At 39.1% G+C, this 15278-nt stretch overlaps 1 protein-coding gene across 1 annotated transcript in view; it reads left to right on the top strand.

Annotated features, from left to right (window-relative positions):
• ARHGEF28 (Rho guanine nucleotide exchange factor 28) overlaps positions 1-14238 on the top strand; it is a 138408-nt gene extending 124170 nt beyond the window's left edge. The window contains exon 28 of the mRNA XM_004374500.2: positions 14075-14238. Coding sequence (XP_004374557.1) covers positions 14075-14238 — 164 coding nt within the window. The remainder of the gene's footprint in view (positions 1-14074) is intronic.
• The last annotated feature ends 1040 nt before the right edge of the window (positions 14239-15278 follow it).

Below are 15278 nucleotides of genomic sequence, written 5' to 3'. Positions count from 1 at the left end.
TATAAAATATACATTACCAATGTATTTAACAAATGTTAACATTTTACTGTATTTGCTACAGTTATCTCATTTTGCCTTTTTTTCTTTTTTTTTAAAGAAATCACATGTTACAGATAGAGCCAAAGTTCCTCCCCCTTATCTTTTCTAAAATTTTGTATTTCATTTACATGGTATGTTTTTATGCTATTGCTACCTATGTATGTATCCATAAATCATATATCATATTTTTTGTTTTTAATGATTATATAAATAACAATTTACTGTATATATATATATATCTTTTTGGAACCTGCTTTTTTTTTCACTCAACACTCTATAGTCGTACATGTTGTTCTTAGTTGCTGTCAAGTCAGTTCTGACTCGTGGCAACCCCATGTGTGCAGAGTAGAACTGCTCCATAGGATTTTCAAAGCTGTGACCTTTTGGAAGCAGATTTCCAGGCCTGTCTTCCAAGTCACCTTTGGGTGGATTCAAACCACCAGCTTTTCAGCTAGTAGTTGACTGCTTATCCATTTGCTTCACCCAGGGACTCCATTCATACATGTAGCATTAAATACTCGTTTTTAAACCACAGTACAGTGATGTGTCACTTAACCTCTGTGATACGTTCTGTGAAATAGGACGTTATGTGATTTGGACACTGTGAGAACACCATATTATAGATGAAGATCCTTTCAGGCATTTGCTTCCAGAATAAGGACATTTTGTCCATATTAAAAATTTGCTAGGGTAAATAACTTCCCCCTACAATTAGTTTATCTAAGGTTTCAACGAATTCTTCTGCTACCTTCACATCAGCAGTTGCAGACTCACCACTCACTGTCACATTAAGCACTTGAGCCACCTAGAGTTAGCACTCATCTCTGATATCATAGTCTGGTCCTGCCTTTTCTTTAAGCATCTGGAACAATTGTGAGGATGGTGCAGGACTGGGCAGTGTTTTGTTCTGTTGTACATAGGGTCACTATGAGTCGGAACCGACTCGATGGCACCTAGCAACAACAACAACTTTGCAGCAGATTCTCCCAATGCAGTATGTCATTTGAGTTCTTGACTATTACTTCCATGGGTGTTGATTGTGAATCCAAGTGAAATGAAATCCGTGACAACTTCAATCTTTTCTCTGTTTATCATGATGTTGCTTACTGGTCCCGTTGTGAGGATTTTTGTTTTCTTTATGTTGAGGTGTAATCCATACTGAAGGCTGTGGTCTTTGATCTTCATTGGTAAGTGCTTTAAGTCCTCTTCACTTTCAGCAAGAAAGGTTGTGTCATCTACATAACGCAGGTTTTAATGAGTCTTCCTCCAATCCTGATGCCCCGTTCTTTTTCATATAGTCCAGCTTTTCGGATTATTTGCTTAGCATACAGATTGAATAGGTATGGTGAAAAGATACAACCTTGATGCACACCTTTCCTGACTTTAAACCATGCAGCATCCTCTTGTTCTTCATGAGCACAAATAAGTGTTCTGGAATTTCCATTCTCCTCAATGTTATCCATAATTTGTTATGATTCACACAGTCAAATGCCTTAGCATAGTTAATAAAACACAGGTAAACATCTTTCTGGTATTCTCTGCTTTCAGCCAGGATCCATCAGACATCAGCAATGATACCCTGATTCCACATCCTCTTCTAAATCCAGCTTGAATTTCAGGCAGTTCCCCATCTGTAGACTGCTGCAGCCACTTTTGAATGATCTTCAGCAAAATTTTACTTGCATGTGATATTAATGATATTGTTCCATAATTTCTGTATTTGGTTGGATTTCCTTTCTTGGGAAGAGACATAAGTATGGATCTCTTCTAGTTGTTTGGCCAGGTAGCTGTCTTCGAAATTTCTTGGCATAGATGAGTGAGCACCTCCAGCACTGCATCCGTTTGTTGAAACATCTCAATTGGTATTCCATCAGTTCCTGGAGCCTTGTTTTTTGCCAATGCCTTCAGTGAAGGCTGGACTTCTTCCCTCAGTACCATCAGTTCCTGATCCAAATGGTTGAACATTGACCAATTCTTTTTGGTATAGTGACTGTGTATTCCTTCCATCTTCTTTTGATGCCTCCTGCATTGTTTAATATTTTCCCAGTAGATTCCTTCAGCATTGCAACTTGAGGCTTGAATTTTTCTTCTGTTCTTTCAGTTTGAGAAATGCTGAGTGTGTTCTTCCCTTTTGGTTTTCTATCTCCATGTCTTTGCACATGTCATCATAATACTTTATTTTGTCTTCTAGAGCCACTCTTTGAAATCTTCTGTCCAGCAGTTTTACTGCATCATTTTTTCCTTTTGCTTTAGCTATTTGGCGTTAAAGAGCAAGTTTCAGAGTCTCTTCTGACATCTATTTTGGTATTTTCTTTCTTTCTTGTATTTTTAATGACCTCTTACTTTTTTCATGTATGATGTCCTTGATGTCATTCCACAACTCATCCAGTCTTTGGTCATTAGCATTCAACAAGTCAAATCTATTCTTGAGATGGTCTCTAAATTGAGATGGGATGTACTTAAGGTCATACTTTCGCTCTCGTGGACTTGTTCTAATTTTCTTTAGTTTCAGCTTGAATTTGCATATGAATAATTGATGGTCTGATCCACAGTCATCCCCTGGCCTTGTTCTGACTGATGATATTGAGCTTCTCCATCATCTGTTTTCACAGAAGTAGTCGATTTGATTCCTGTGTATTCCATCTGGCGAGGTTCATGTGTATAGTTGCCATTTATGTTGGTGACTAAAAATAAATACATAAAGCCTATTATATTAAAAGTTTGAGTTAAATACAATGGTTCATAATAATGAACACAGGCACTATTTTCTGATGCTCATGAAAACACTGCCTGACTTCAGTAGTTCTTTTTTTTCTATCTAAACTGTTTTTAAGAACTGTTTAATGTTTTTTACAATACTGTATACCTACACACATACACACACACAGAGATTCTTTCTCTCTTCAGGGTAGTACCGTATGTAGTTAGTTTTATTATTACTTATATTATTACTATTGTTATTATGTTTACTATGTGTTAGTGTATTTGGAAGTGTTTCTTAAGTGTTTCATATGCATAGAAAGGTAAAATATATGCTATATACTAAGACAAACATTTGACCAACTGAAGGTAAATAAGAATCATATGTACCTGTTCTGACTTAGCTACAAATTCATCTTAAAGGCAGACTTCGGAATGGATCTTGTTCGTAACCCAGGGACTGCATGTATTCTCTTGACGGAGCACATCTCCAGGGCCTTCTTGAGCAAAGATGTAATGGAAGTAAATTTTTTTGTATTAGTTGACATATTTTTTTCGTTTCATTCCATTTATTTATCTAATTTGCTAGTTTTACACTTGGTTTATAATTTATCTGGGTTTAAGACTCTAGATTAAAAATTATTTTCCCTTAGAATTTTGAAGCATTTAATTCTTCCACTTTCTGGGATTGTTGCTAAGAAATCTGACACCATTTAATCCCTAATCAGTTGCTTGTGACCTGTTTTTGCTCTCTGAAAGCTTTTAGGATTTCTTTTTTATTCCCCTTTGTGTGAATTTTATGAATATATGCCTTAGTGTGTTTTTTTTTGTTGAAGTCATTTTTATGGTAATTCAGTGGGTTCTTTTTAATCTGGATACTTATTTGCTTTAATTTTGGCAAATTTTCTTTTTCTTCTCTTCCTTTTTTGGAACAATTGCTTTAGTTTTATCTTATTTGAACTCTTTTCGTTGGAAATTGAACCTCGTGGATGAATCCTCTGATTTTTCTATCCTTATTTAATTTCTGTTTCTCCATATTTTTATTCTACTATCTGGGAGATTTTCTTATCCTTAAGATGCCTTGTCCTAAGGAGCCCTGGTGGCGCAGTAGTTAAGCGCTCAGCTGCTAATCGAAATGTTGGTAGTTCGTAGGTTTGTCTCTGTGTGTATTTTAGGCTCCCTCTTTCATATTCCATAGTACACCTACCATTTTGGTTGGGTGTGGGAATTGAATTAAATAAGATACGTGCAAAGCATGTAGAACAGTGCCTGATACTCACAAGTTATGTGGTTTTGTAATTTTAAAGGCTTTCCCACAGCCTTGCTATTTATATTTAAGAATCTCCTTGAAGTACCTCAAAAGTAATTATAGACATTGAACTTTTTGGGGAGAACACTGTATAAGTATAAAAAGTTAGTGTTGTAAGAACCCTGAAAAATCAGATCAAGGAGTTTTGTACTTTAATCTGTTTACTACTAAAGTTTGTAAATGACTAAAGTTTGGTATGTGTAACTATAAATTAGAGAAAATTGAATTGCCCTCATAATAACAATTGTCTCCCTTACTTGTATTCTGACATATTTTTCTGTGGAGAGAAGGACTTGGAGTTACTGCTATAGGCCAGGAATTGCTAATAATCTATAGCATATTTTATCTGTGTCACAGCCCTGAATTTGGGAAGCCAGTGGGAGTGTGCTCTGCTTGTGGATATCATCCTGAGTGTTGTGGTGGGGAAGAGGTTGAGGACCCCTATCTAGTTCAAGTGCTGAAGTTTACAAATAAGAAAACAGGAGTTCTAGATGTGATGGTTATTACCCAAGGCCTAAAAAATGTTAGCGGCTTAACAGGAGAACCCCTGTAATGCAATTCTATCTTGACTACATTTTCAATTGGATTCAGCTAAGAAGACAAGGATCAGACTAAATGAAATTTTAAAGCACTTCTTAAGCATTAGAATTCCAAACTGATCACACCTCATGACTCTAATTAGAGCACATAGAATTTTTGAATTAAAACCAAAACCAAACCCACTGCCGTCGAGTCAATTCTGACTCATCGAGACCCCACAGGGTTTCTAAGGCTGTAAATCTTTACAGAAGCAGACTGCCACATCTTTCTCTTGTGGAACGGGTGGTGGGTTCGAACCGCCAACCTTTTGGTTCGCAGCCGAGTGCTTTAACAAATGTGCCACCAGGCTTCTTCTAATTTTTGAATTAGGCAATAACTCATTCATTCATTCATTTGCTTGACAATATGTATTGACACCTAGTATTGTTATGACCTGAAATTTATTTTGATACTATTGGACTAGAAGTACTACTTTTATTTCCTATTTCTTAAATATTACTTTTAGATTTAAATAAACTCAGACTTAAAAGATGAAAGAATAGGAATCCAAATTCCAGAAGAACCTTATCAATTAATTGCCATGGACAAATGCACCCAGGGTATAAATCAAGATATTTTCTGAATTACATTTCACCTAGGAGATGTTATTAGACATCTAGGCAAAAGGAAAGACTCTACCGGCATCTGTATCATTTTTTATGGGTAGCTATAAACTCAGATGAACCTTATCCATTTTATGGCTTAGAGTCATACAATCTGTGTATCTTTCTAAATACAGAATAAACCCATACACAGCAGTTGCCAATGACTTGTCATCCAGTTGCATTAAATTGATCCAAACAACCTTGGCATCCAGAGTAGGCCTCTAATTTATTGCTACAAGGTCTTGTTTATATCAGAAGTATAGAAGTTACATTGTTGGAATAACACAGAACCCTTTACAGTCTTATAGTCTAAATATGCAGAAGGCTATGAACTTAAAAAAATTATTATGGAAATTTTCAAACATATACAAAAGTAGAAAGAATTGTTTAATGAACCCCATGTACCCACACCCAACTTAATAATTACTAACCCACGGCCAATCATGTTTCATCAGTGCCTCTTTCTCTTTCCTCTCACATTGGATTATCTTGAAGCAGATCCAGGACATCCTATTATTTCCTCCAAAAATATATCTTTCTTTAAAAGATAAGCACTCTTTTAAAAAAAAAATTATCATGCCTATAAAAATTAACATTTATTACTTAAAATCATATTGTTAGTACTTACATTTCTGTCTCATAAATTTTTTTTCTCAACTAATTTGTTTGCATTGGGATCCAAATAATTTCATACATTGCATTTGGTTGGTATATCTCCTGTAAGGGGCCCTGGTGTTGCAGTGGTTAAGAGCTCAGGCTGCTAACCAAAAAGTTGGCAGTTGGAATCCACCAGTCGCTCCTTGGAAACCCTATGAGGCAGTTCTGCTTTGTCCTGTAGGGTTGCTATGAGTCAGAATCGACTCATTGGCAATGGGTTTGGGTTTGGTTATCTCCTGTAAAGTATATTTTCTGTAGTTGGAAATAGTTGTTCAATTAGAAACAGGCTATTTTTTTGACGCGAAAAAAAGCTTCATAGACGATATTGTGTATTTCCTATTGCATCCCTTCATGAGGCATGCAAAGTCTGGTTGTCTCTTTTTGTGATGTTAAGATTGATCTGTGGGTTCAGACATTATCAACTTAATTGATCCATCATCGAGTTCTCCATCAACTTTTTTCCTAATGGCTTTAACAACTATTGATAATTATTGCCTGGGTCTATTATTTCAGTAGGGTTACAAAATCATCCTAGTCTAATCACCAGCTCATTGGTTATTCTCAGGTACAGGGTTAGGAGCTTATGAATTTGAAAAAGCTCACCTATTTCCAGCTCCCCTCTCCCTCCCCCTGATTTCTTCTGGCACCTTGACCATTTATTATCTCTTTCTTAGTCTATAAGTAGATTCTGATTCTCTAGTGCACTATTTCTCAAAGTATATGACATTGAAGTTACACTGTGAGGAAAAGCTCCCTGTTTAAATGAGTGTCGGGGTGCTGCATACTGAGTTTCCCTCTCTGATTTACAACGTATGAGAGCATATTAAAGTTCCGAGGAATCTGTCAGTCAAAAAACTTGATTAACACAACATTTCATCAACTTTTTTTGACCACTGAATTATTTTACCCTAGTATCTATTAGTATCCTTGCTAGAGAAACACACCATGAAGTGCTTCTCAAGGAAGAGAGAAAGGTGGAAGGCCTTCTCCCATACTCCCTTGAGGCTTGCTGATGCTAATGTTATCATTCCTTAACAGTGTTCCTTGGGAGAGCAAATCAAAGTTGAGACAGCAGAGAGGAGAGGACTGATATATCATATCATGGTTTTTTGATTGCTTCAATTGCTGTGTTTCTTGTCAGCATTATTTTTATAGGCAACATAGATTATTCCAAATATATTAATTACTGAGAAGAAAGTTAATAAAATCCAACTCTCACAGTCAAAACTTTAAAAAAATTATAACACAGTTTGCTTTCTTGCATTATAAATTTATACTTGCACCTCTCTCTCACACACACACACACCAGAGCATACTCCAGTTATTTTATTTCGGGTATAGTATTGGTACGTGAGGAATAGGAAAGGAAATCATCACACTAATTGAGATTGTTTGCTTCAGATATCAACTCCAGGATGGTTTTCATGCCAGAGGCTCACGGCCTGTTTGTGACTCACTGTGGAAAATTAGGTTGAGCAAAATTAGGGACAGAGACCAATTTTCCTTTGCTCTGAAGGTACCTCAAGCTCTGCACAATAAATGTTTTCTATTAGAAGGAAAACGTCGTACATTAGTGCTCCTGAGAAAAGGTAGTGATTGCCAGTAATGCCATCAGGAAACGATTTTTTAAATGTTTCAGAGTGTAAGCATGAATTGATCATCAAATAGAGAACACATCTTAATTTGCAGAGTTGGAACAATAATGAAGAAATCTTTTCTTTTTCTTTTTTTTTGAGGTAGTTATTTGAGCAAAGTGAGAATTCTGATTTTAAGAACATGCACAAGGAGTATAGTAATAAGATGTACATGTCAGATGCTTGACTGAAATAAACAAGAACAGAGCCAAGGACAAGAAGATACGAAGTTCTGTTTTGTGACCTTTGTTGGGGAGGATGCAATGGGATAAGACAGGGAGAGGGTGGAACAATGTGTCATCAGTGAGCTCAACTTTAGACTAAACATGATTTTTGTAGCTCCAGGCTTCTGAGTGCCTGGCCATCAAGTACACTGTTGAGCTAAATTCAGACCTTGACAGTTGATGTTTATGATGAAAGTCGTACTGGTGGTTCTGTGCTTTTAGATTTAAACAACACTTTCATTTAAAAATGATCTTGATTTAAACTGCTTTTCTCTTCAGAAAAAGACATGTAGATAAAGACTACATTAATTAAATACTTTGAGATGATAGACAACCCTTTTCTACTTGTCACAAACCTGTTCTTTCTGACAAGTTACTCTTAAGTTTGCTGTTCCCAGGAGGTGAACTCAAGTGCAGATTTTGACTGTGAACATTATCTCTCATCAGTTTTCCAAACACTAACGTTTCAGGATTGTGTGTGGGCTCACCTCAAATATGTGTTGTTGGGAAGATTCAAGATGGAGGGGTGGGACAAGTGTCTGGTGATACAATTTAAGGTAATGAGTTTGATTGCATTTCTTAAGTATAAAGTAGTTGAAAAATTGCATTCGTTTGTTGCGCCTCTGGAATATTGTTTGGTCCGTCACTGAGCCAAAGTACAGATGCAAAAATTCTCATACAGTGTAAGTAAGCGGTTTAAGAGGACTCACTGACGATCTGCTTTCAAAAAAGTCAGCTATTGAAAACCGTATGGAGCAATGGAGCACAGTTCTACTCTGACGCACCTGGGGTCTCCAGGAGTTGGAGTCAACTCAATGGCAAGAGGTGGTGGACTAATGATTTTAGTCTAATCCTCCATGAATTAATACCCAGAAAGGTGAAATGACTTGCCCAAGGTTACATTTTACCTTGTGCTTTAAAAGATTTCACTTTGCTTCCCAGTATAGGAGGCACTTTATGTTTAATTTGGCACATGGTTGCATTTCACACGTTGAGGATATAGTCTGGTCTTGAAAATAGCCAATTATCCAGCTGGTTCAAGAGAATGATAATGATGGTGAGCCAATGGAGGGAAGGTTGATTTTACATCCAGCCGAGTGTCAGCTTTTCCCGGGCTGATTTATATCGTTGTATGTCATCCCGGAGCCCACATTCTCTTCACTGCTAGTTAGAAATTTCAACAGTGGCACGCGAGAAAAGTATGAGAATGCTAAACACAAATGTCAACCAGTAGTCTGCAACTAAGTGCTAAAAATAGGGAAACTTAGGGAATTGTCTCTGGCTCTCAGTGATGTGTGCAATGCATAACCCTTGGTAGACAGATATTTTCTGTCCCACATACCTACGAGAGAGTTCCAGCCAAATTGTAGGCACCTATAATTTTTTAAAAACTTCATTAGAAGCCTGACTTAGATACCACAGTGTCCCCGTAATGTAAGTAAGGAGATTTCTTGTGGAGTAGGATGTTTTAGTGTGTGAATAAAAGCTCAGTTATGTAGTAGAAAAAACCCTGAACCAAGATTCTACCTCTCCACTTGGCTTAGCCACACATTTAAACCTTTTTTGAATTTCAGCTAATTTGTCCTTTTTTTTTAGTGTCCAGGGATCAACTTATTTCTTTTATGTCAAGTAAGAGGGAAAGTTGTGCTGAGACACTTGGTTGAAAGGTTCTTGGTAGTTTGAAGTTTCATCTCACTGTAATGTATTTGGTTTTTAGTTAAGCCAATTATGATTGTATTAATATTTCTTTGCTTATTAAAAAATGAGGCATTCTATTTATATGTCCATCAATTTATAGGCATTTTGATTACAAATGAAATTGAATGGTTAATTTTACTCCCCAAGAATTCTGCTTTCTGCATCAGTGAAGTTTTATTTTAACAAGTGTTTTTTCAGTTTAGAGTTCTATATTAGGATCACGCTCTCTAGGGTAAAAACTGTGGAAAAAGGTGGCTGGCCTTGAGAAATATACAGTTGCTCTGCTGGAGTCCTTTCAGGGTTGAAATGGAGTAATAAAATCAGAAATCACAGAACAGTTTCTAATTTCAAAGACAGACAGTATGACCTTGTCTACATAGTTCAGGTGGAAACCAAGAAGGAACATAGAGAAGGAAATTGAGTTCCCGTCCAGGTGACACAGAACCAAAACAACATCCAGTCATATATCTGGAATTACAACGTGAGCCATTCACCTCAGGGTCCAGGAAGCTCTCACCTAGAAATGTTTTTCTCCTATATTTTTATTCTTATGTGAAAAAGCCCTGATTAAATTTCTACAGCCAGCTCACACATAAAAATTAGTTTTCCCTCCCATTCATTCTTGGTTCTCTATCTTATTGAACTAGAGCCTATAATTTAACTTAAAAATAATTATTTCTGATATATATTTGGTTCTTTGGCTTTTCTTGAACAAGCTTCTTTTAAAGCCATTAAGGGGACTTCCCAGGTACCTAGATTCACCAGTGTTTTGGACTCTTTGCTACACGTTTCGCACCCTAGAGAAAGGAAACTTACATTGATTAGGGGCTTCCAGTCTGCCTAGCATTGTCACATTTATCAGCAATCACCTCCCAGCTGCTTCATTCAGTAGATGATTTTTCATTCTCAATGTAGTATTTCTTGGACCCTGGTTGGACTTTCTGTTGGCTAGGAGGTGACATGTAGTGGCTTGGGCAAACTGTTTGCCAATCCATCAGTATCTGATAGATGGAAGCTTTTGAACTTTTTGTTTTTGTTTAAGTTATATAATGATAAATGTCAGTAGTTAAACCAATAATTTTTTTTTAGAGGTGAGATGGTACAGTGCAATGGATTGCTTTTATATGGCCTTTCTCACCATGGTATTGTAATTTCCACCAAATGACTAGGTGGGACTATGCAAATGAGGTGTTTGTGGCCCACCCAGGGGGTTGGATAGCTTGTTAGTAATGCAAATAAGGTGTGTAGCACCCTTTTGGGGCTGGAACCATGCAAATAAGGTGTATGGAGCACTCACGAGGGGATTGGTCAGTTTTGCCATTCTGCTAGGCTTAAAATGAACCATTCTAGAGGTGGAGAGAGAGGACCTCACTACCACCAAGAAAGAAGAGCTAGGAGTAGAGTGCATCCTTTGGACCAGGATCCCTGCACTGAAAGCCTCTGAGACCCAAGCGACAGAGAGAGAGCGAGAGCTGTCATTGTGGAGATGGGGAGAGATAGTGAGAAGCAGTGGCAGGGAAATGGCAGCAGCAGAGGCAGCAGAACCAGGAGACTTGCAGGACATGGTGTGATGGGCTTTCTGGCCCACGGAGCAAGAAAACTTAGCACATTTGGGCCAGGTGCTTGCTGGTGGAGTGGGGTGCCTCTGGGCACTTGGTGGAGCTAGGCTCGCAGACCCACTTAGCTAGACAGCTGAGCTCCTTCGGGCTAAGGCTTACTGGCAGAGTGGTGTGCCTCTGAGCACTTATCGATGGAGCTAAAGAGCTTTGTAACACTTGCCCGAGCAGGGCAGAGGCCTGGCTGAGGGGCTGAAGGGCTGAGGGCCAGAGAGAGGCCTGCCTGTGGGCATGTCTGAGAAGAGACTGTCCTGATCAAAGAATCATATCCTGAGTCATTTCTGATCCTAAATTGTAACCTGTTACTTTCCTAATAAACCTCATAATTGTGAGTGTGGTCTGTTTGAGTTCTGTGTGGCCATCGCAACAAATGATCAAACCCAGCAGAGAAGTAGAGAGTGCCATAGGAGGGATGTCTGGTGACAGAATTGGTAAAAAGGTTGGAGAGGGGAGGTATGTCTGACCTCCACTTCATAGGAATCAGCTTTGGGCTGATGCTGATGGTGATTCTCTCTCCTACTCGTGAAGTTAGAGGAGGTCAGACATCCCCGCCACGCCATTTTTACAGATGGTTTCATTCATTCAATAGCTGAGAAAAGGAATTGAAAGTGTTAAAGTGTGTTGTGACCACAGACAGGCATACTTTTTCTCCCAGTGTGGTAAAATAGGAGGGAGAGCATTATGGGTTGATTTGTAGTCTTTCTAATAGTGGAATTATTGCCTGGGGAGTTTTGCTCTTGCCTGATTATGTAACAATTGGTGTGTCAATATGAGGCGCTCAGAATGTCTTTTTTTGGGGTAAATGATTCTCACAATGTGGTACTTAAGGGATGATAAGTATTAAACATCCAAACCAAACCCATTGCCGTCAAGTCGAGTCCAACTCATAGCAATCCTGTAGGACAGAGTAGAACTGTCCCATAGGGTTTCCAAGGCTGTATTCTTTACGGAAGCAGACTGCCATATATTTCACCCGTGGAACGGAGCAGCTGGTGTGTTGGAACTACTGACCTTTCAGTTAGCAGCCGAGCACTTGACCACTGTACCACCAGGGCTCCTTATTAAACGTCCAGTGTCTCTTAATTCAGAAAAGATGGTCGAGTCATTTTCAACTCAAAAAGAAATGAGAATCATACAAGAATCTTGATCAGATGAGCACAGTGTCCCAAGTAAAGATGGTCCTCTGAGTTCAGATCTTCCTAGCTGCCTGACTTTGGGCAAGGACTTTAACTAGCTTGAGCCTCAGTTTCCCAGTGTGCAAATTGTGAGTTACAACATTTTGGAGATTGAAGAGATGATGAACACAAAAGACCTGGGACAGTTTCTGTGTCCAGAGAAGACACTTGGGAAATAGTTATAGGCATCTTCAGTGGTTATGTTCTCAGTAGTTGTTGAGTTCCTTCTGATAGGATTTGGAATCAGGGTCAATAGAAGCTGCACGAGTCACCTCAATGCAAATGGATCTTTTTCTTTGTGCCCCATTAGTAATTAAATGGTCAGGGATGGCCTAAACATTTGAGTAGAGCTGGAGTAGCCTTACCTTCTCACCTCCTCTTTTCCCCATACCCCCACCCCCAGCATCCTCTAAGTTTCACCAGCACAGTTCAGCTTTTGGCACTGCTCCTCCAGGTGACCTTTGTCTACTTCCTGAGGCCCTAGCTGTTCCTGCCTCATTGACCCCACCTCCTAGTGGAAGAAGTAATGAAATGAGGTGTTACAAAGGGCACTGCATCACCAAAGATGGAGCCTTGCTTCCTACCTTCCTAGCAACCAAGGATGCTGGTCAGGAGGGCAAAAGTCACATGCGTTTATATCATTAAAATGCCAGCAGTTATGTGCATCCATCTAAATAATAGAGGCTGTGAATAAAATGTGGCAAGGCTATAAGGGCCTCCTGTTAATGGATGAAAAAAAAGCAGGTACAGGCTATACATCCTCCCCACCTGGATTTCCATAGATACACTGCTTTTTTCCCTGACTTCTTGTCATTAGTTGCCTTCATTCAAGTTGGCTCTGACTCATGGTGACCTTGTGTATTACAGAACGAAATGTTGCCCTGTCCTGTGCCATCTCCATGATCATTGGTATGTTTAAGCCCATTGTTGCAGCTATTATGTCAGTTCATCTCGTTGAGGGTTTCCCTTGTTTTCACTGGCCCTCTACTTTTGCCATGACAGAAGCTGGTTATTTGTAATTTTCCTTTATGGCCGAGCCTCAGGGTGGGTGGTCAATGGAACAAGTACAGAGAAAATAGTTGGCAGCCAGTGTCTTCCTTTTCTTCACACTAAAACCCCCCTTTATCCCGCTTTTAAACCATAATATTAGAGGGTTTACCAGACAAAGGGAGAATAGACAGTGCCCTGCTGTTGCTAGGCAACCAGAAAAAAAACAAGCCCAGTCATAGTCTATAACTGATGATTTTCCCTAGGAATCTGGCTGCTCCTGCTAAGTAATTCACCTAGTGTTAACAGATTTGCATAATGGTGAGGCTGGAAGCTCTCCTTCATCCTTCAACTCCTTACTCCTCACCCCTTGCCCACATCAGTAAAGTCCCAGATCCATTATTTAAATCTTGAGATATTCTGAGGGAAGGTGCTATGCAGATGCAAATGTGCTTTATTATACAACTAGAGTATATACTGTATTTCTAAGGCCTTGAATCATTTTTAAAAGTAAACAGATACCCCCTTCTCAGCAGTAACAGTGTTCTAACAGTCCATGGATGCTGACGGGTCTATATTCATTTGACACTTCCCTGGGAGTATTTTGTAAAGGTAGATTTTAGCTACAGGAGAAGCCTGTGCATACAACCAATCACATTAGATTGTTACTGATTACATCGTCAAATAACCATTTTGTTCTGTTCTCACTGGGCTTGGCCATTCTCTCTGTGGCTGACATTATGGCACTGCATTTCCCAGTCTTGGAAGGTACTGACTTACTGAGAAGTGGTGTCACCTGCCCGTGGGTCCCAAGCTGACTTCCTGTAACCTGTTCTGTATGTTTGTTGCAGATTTGGTCACCTCCCTGACTGAGTTCCCAACCCCCCAGGACTCAACTCGACATCGCCCTCAACCGCTGACATTTACAGCGGAAGCAGAGCTAGATCTACAGACATTGACCAGACAAGATGGAGAGATTGGAGATCCAGCTGAAGAAAATATTGTTTACCTCTAATTGTGTGTTGTTATTTTTCCAAACAAAACAAAACACTGGCACTTTTGAGAGAAACTTTTTTTTTCTTTTCCGGATGTGTGTGTAATTGTGTCCAAATTGTTTTAAAAAATGATATTTAATATTTCATGCAAGTTTATGGGGGAGGGCATGAATGTAATGATTAAATTATTGAAAGCAGCTCTGTTTGTTTAATCTTTACCTTATGACACCTAATTTCAGATTCCTGGGGGAGAAATTAACTTGAATAAGCAGAAGTATTTTAAAAGTTGTTTTGACTCTGGAGCAAAATTCCATATTGCATTTTCTACTGGATCATCTGGATTTTGAAAGGCCTCCTAAGACCTAGATGAAAGAATTCGGATTTATGGAGCAATATTTGTAATGGGCCAACTTTCCCAGTAACAACTGATTATCAGGAATGGCCTCAGTGTCCCAAAAGGCAGAGGAGGGTGTGGGAAAGGGCTGTCTGGGCTTGTTTTTATGTGCTACTGTCTCTTTGGGGCATCAGAAGGGCCACTCCCATTGACCGTTCACACCACCATTCAACCAAGCTGTCCCGAGCACTTGTTCTGACCAGGCAGCCAAGTGCACTAGGGACACAGTCCTGACACTCTTAGGACCTGAGCTACATGCTTTGCAGGTGCACGTTCCTGGTGCTAGTAGGCTTTCAAGCCACAGTTCAGCATCCTCTTTCAACTCAGCCATCAGCAGAGGCCCACGGACACCAGCAAGTCCATTTTGTTGTAAGTGTGAAAGTCCATTTGAAAGTCCTCCATTGGGCCCTGTCCCTGCCACCGCCTGGGAGCACCAACACCTGCCATTCTCTTTAGAAGAAACTCTTACCTGCAGGTCTTTAAGGTAAAAAAAAACTGTCTGCGAAGCTTGTCGCCTGTGTACGCTTTTCCATGAAGGAAAATTGGTACATCCTGCCTTTGGAGTAATAAGGGCCTCTGTGTGAGAAAATAAACCAGAAGATGTTTTCACTTTTTTTTTTCAGAAATATTTGTATATATTTTGCTCAGTGTTAATAAATATCTTTT

This window comes from Trichechus manatus, unplaced genomic scaffold, assembly GCF_000243295.1.
Source record: "Trichechus manatus latirostris isolate Lorelei unplaced genomic scaffold, TriManLat1.0 scaffold00029, whole genome shotgun sequence".
In the NCBI taxonomy this organism is placed as follows: Eukaryota; Metazoa; Chordata; class Mammalia; order Sirenia; family Trichechidae; genus Trichechus; species Trichechus manatus.
Note: the sequence above shows the minus strand (reverse complement) of the source record. Positions and strands in the feature narration are given on the sequence as shown.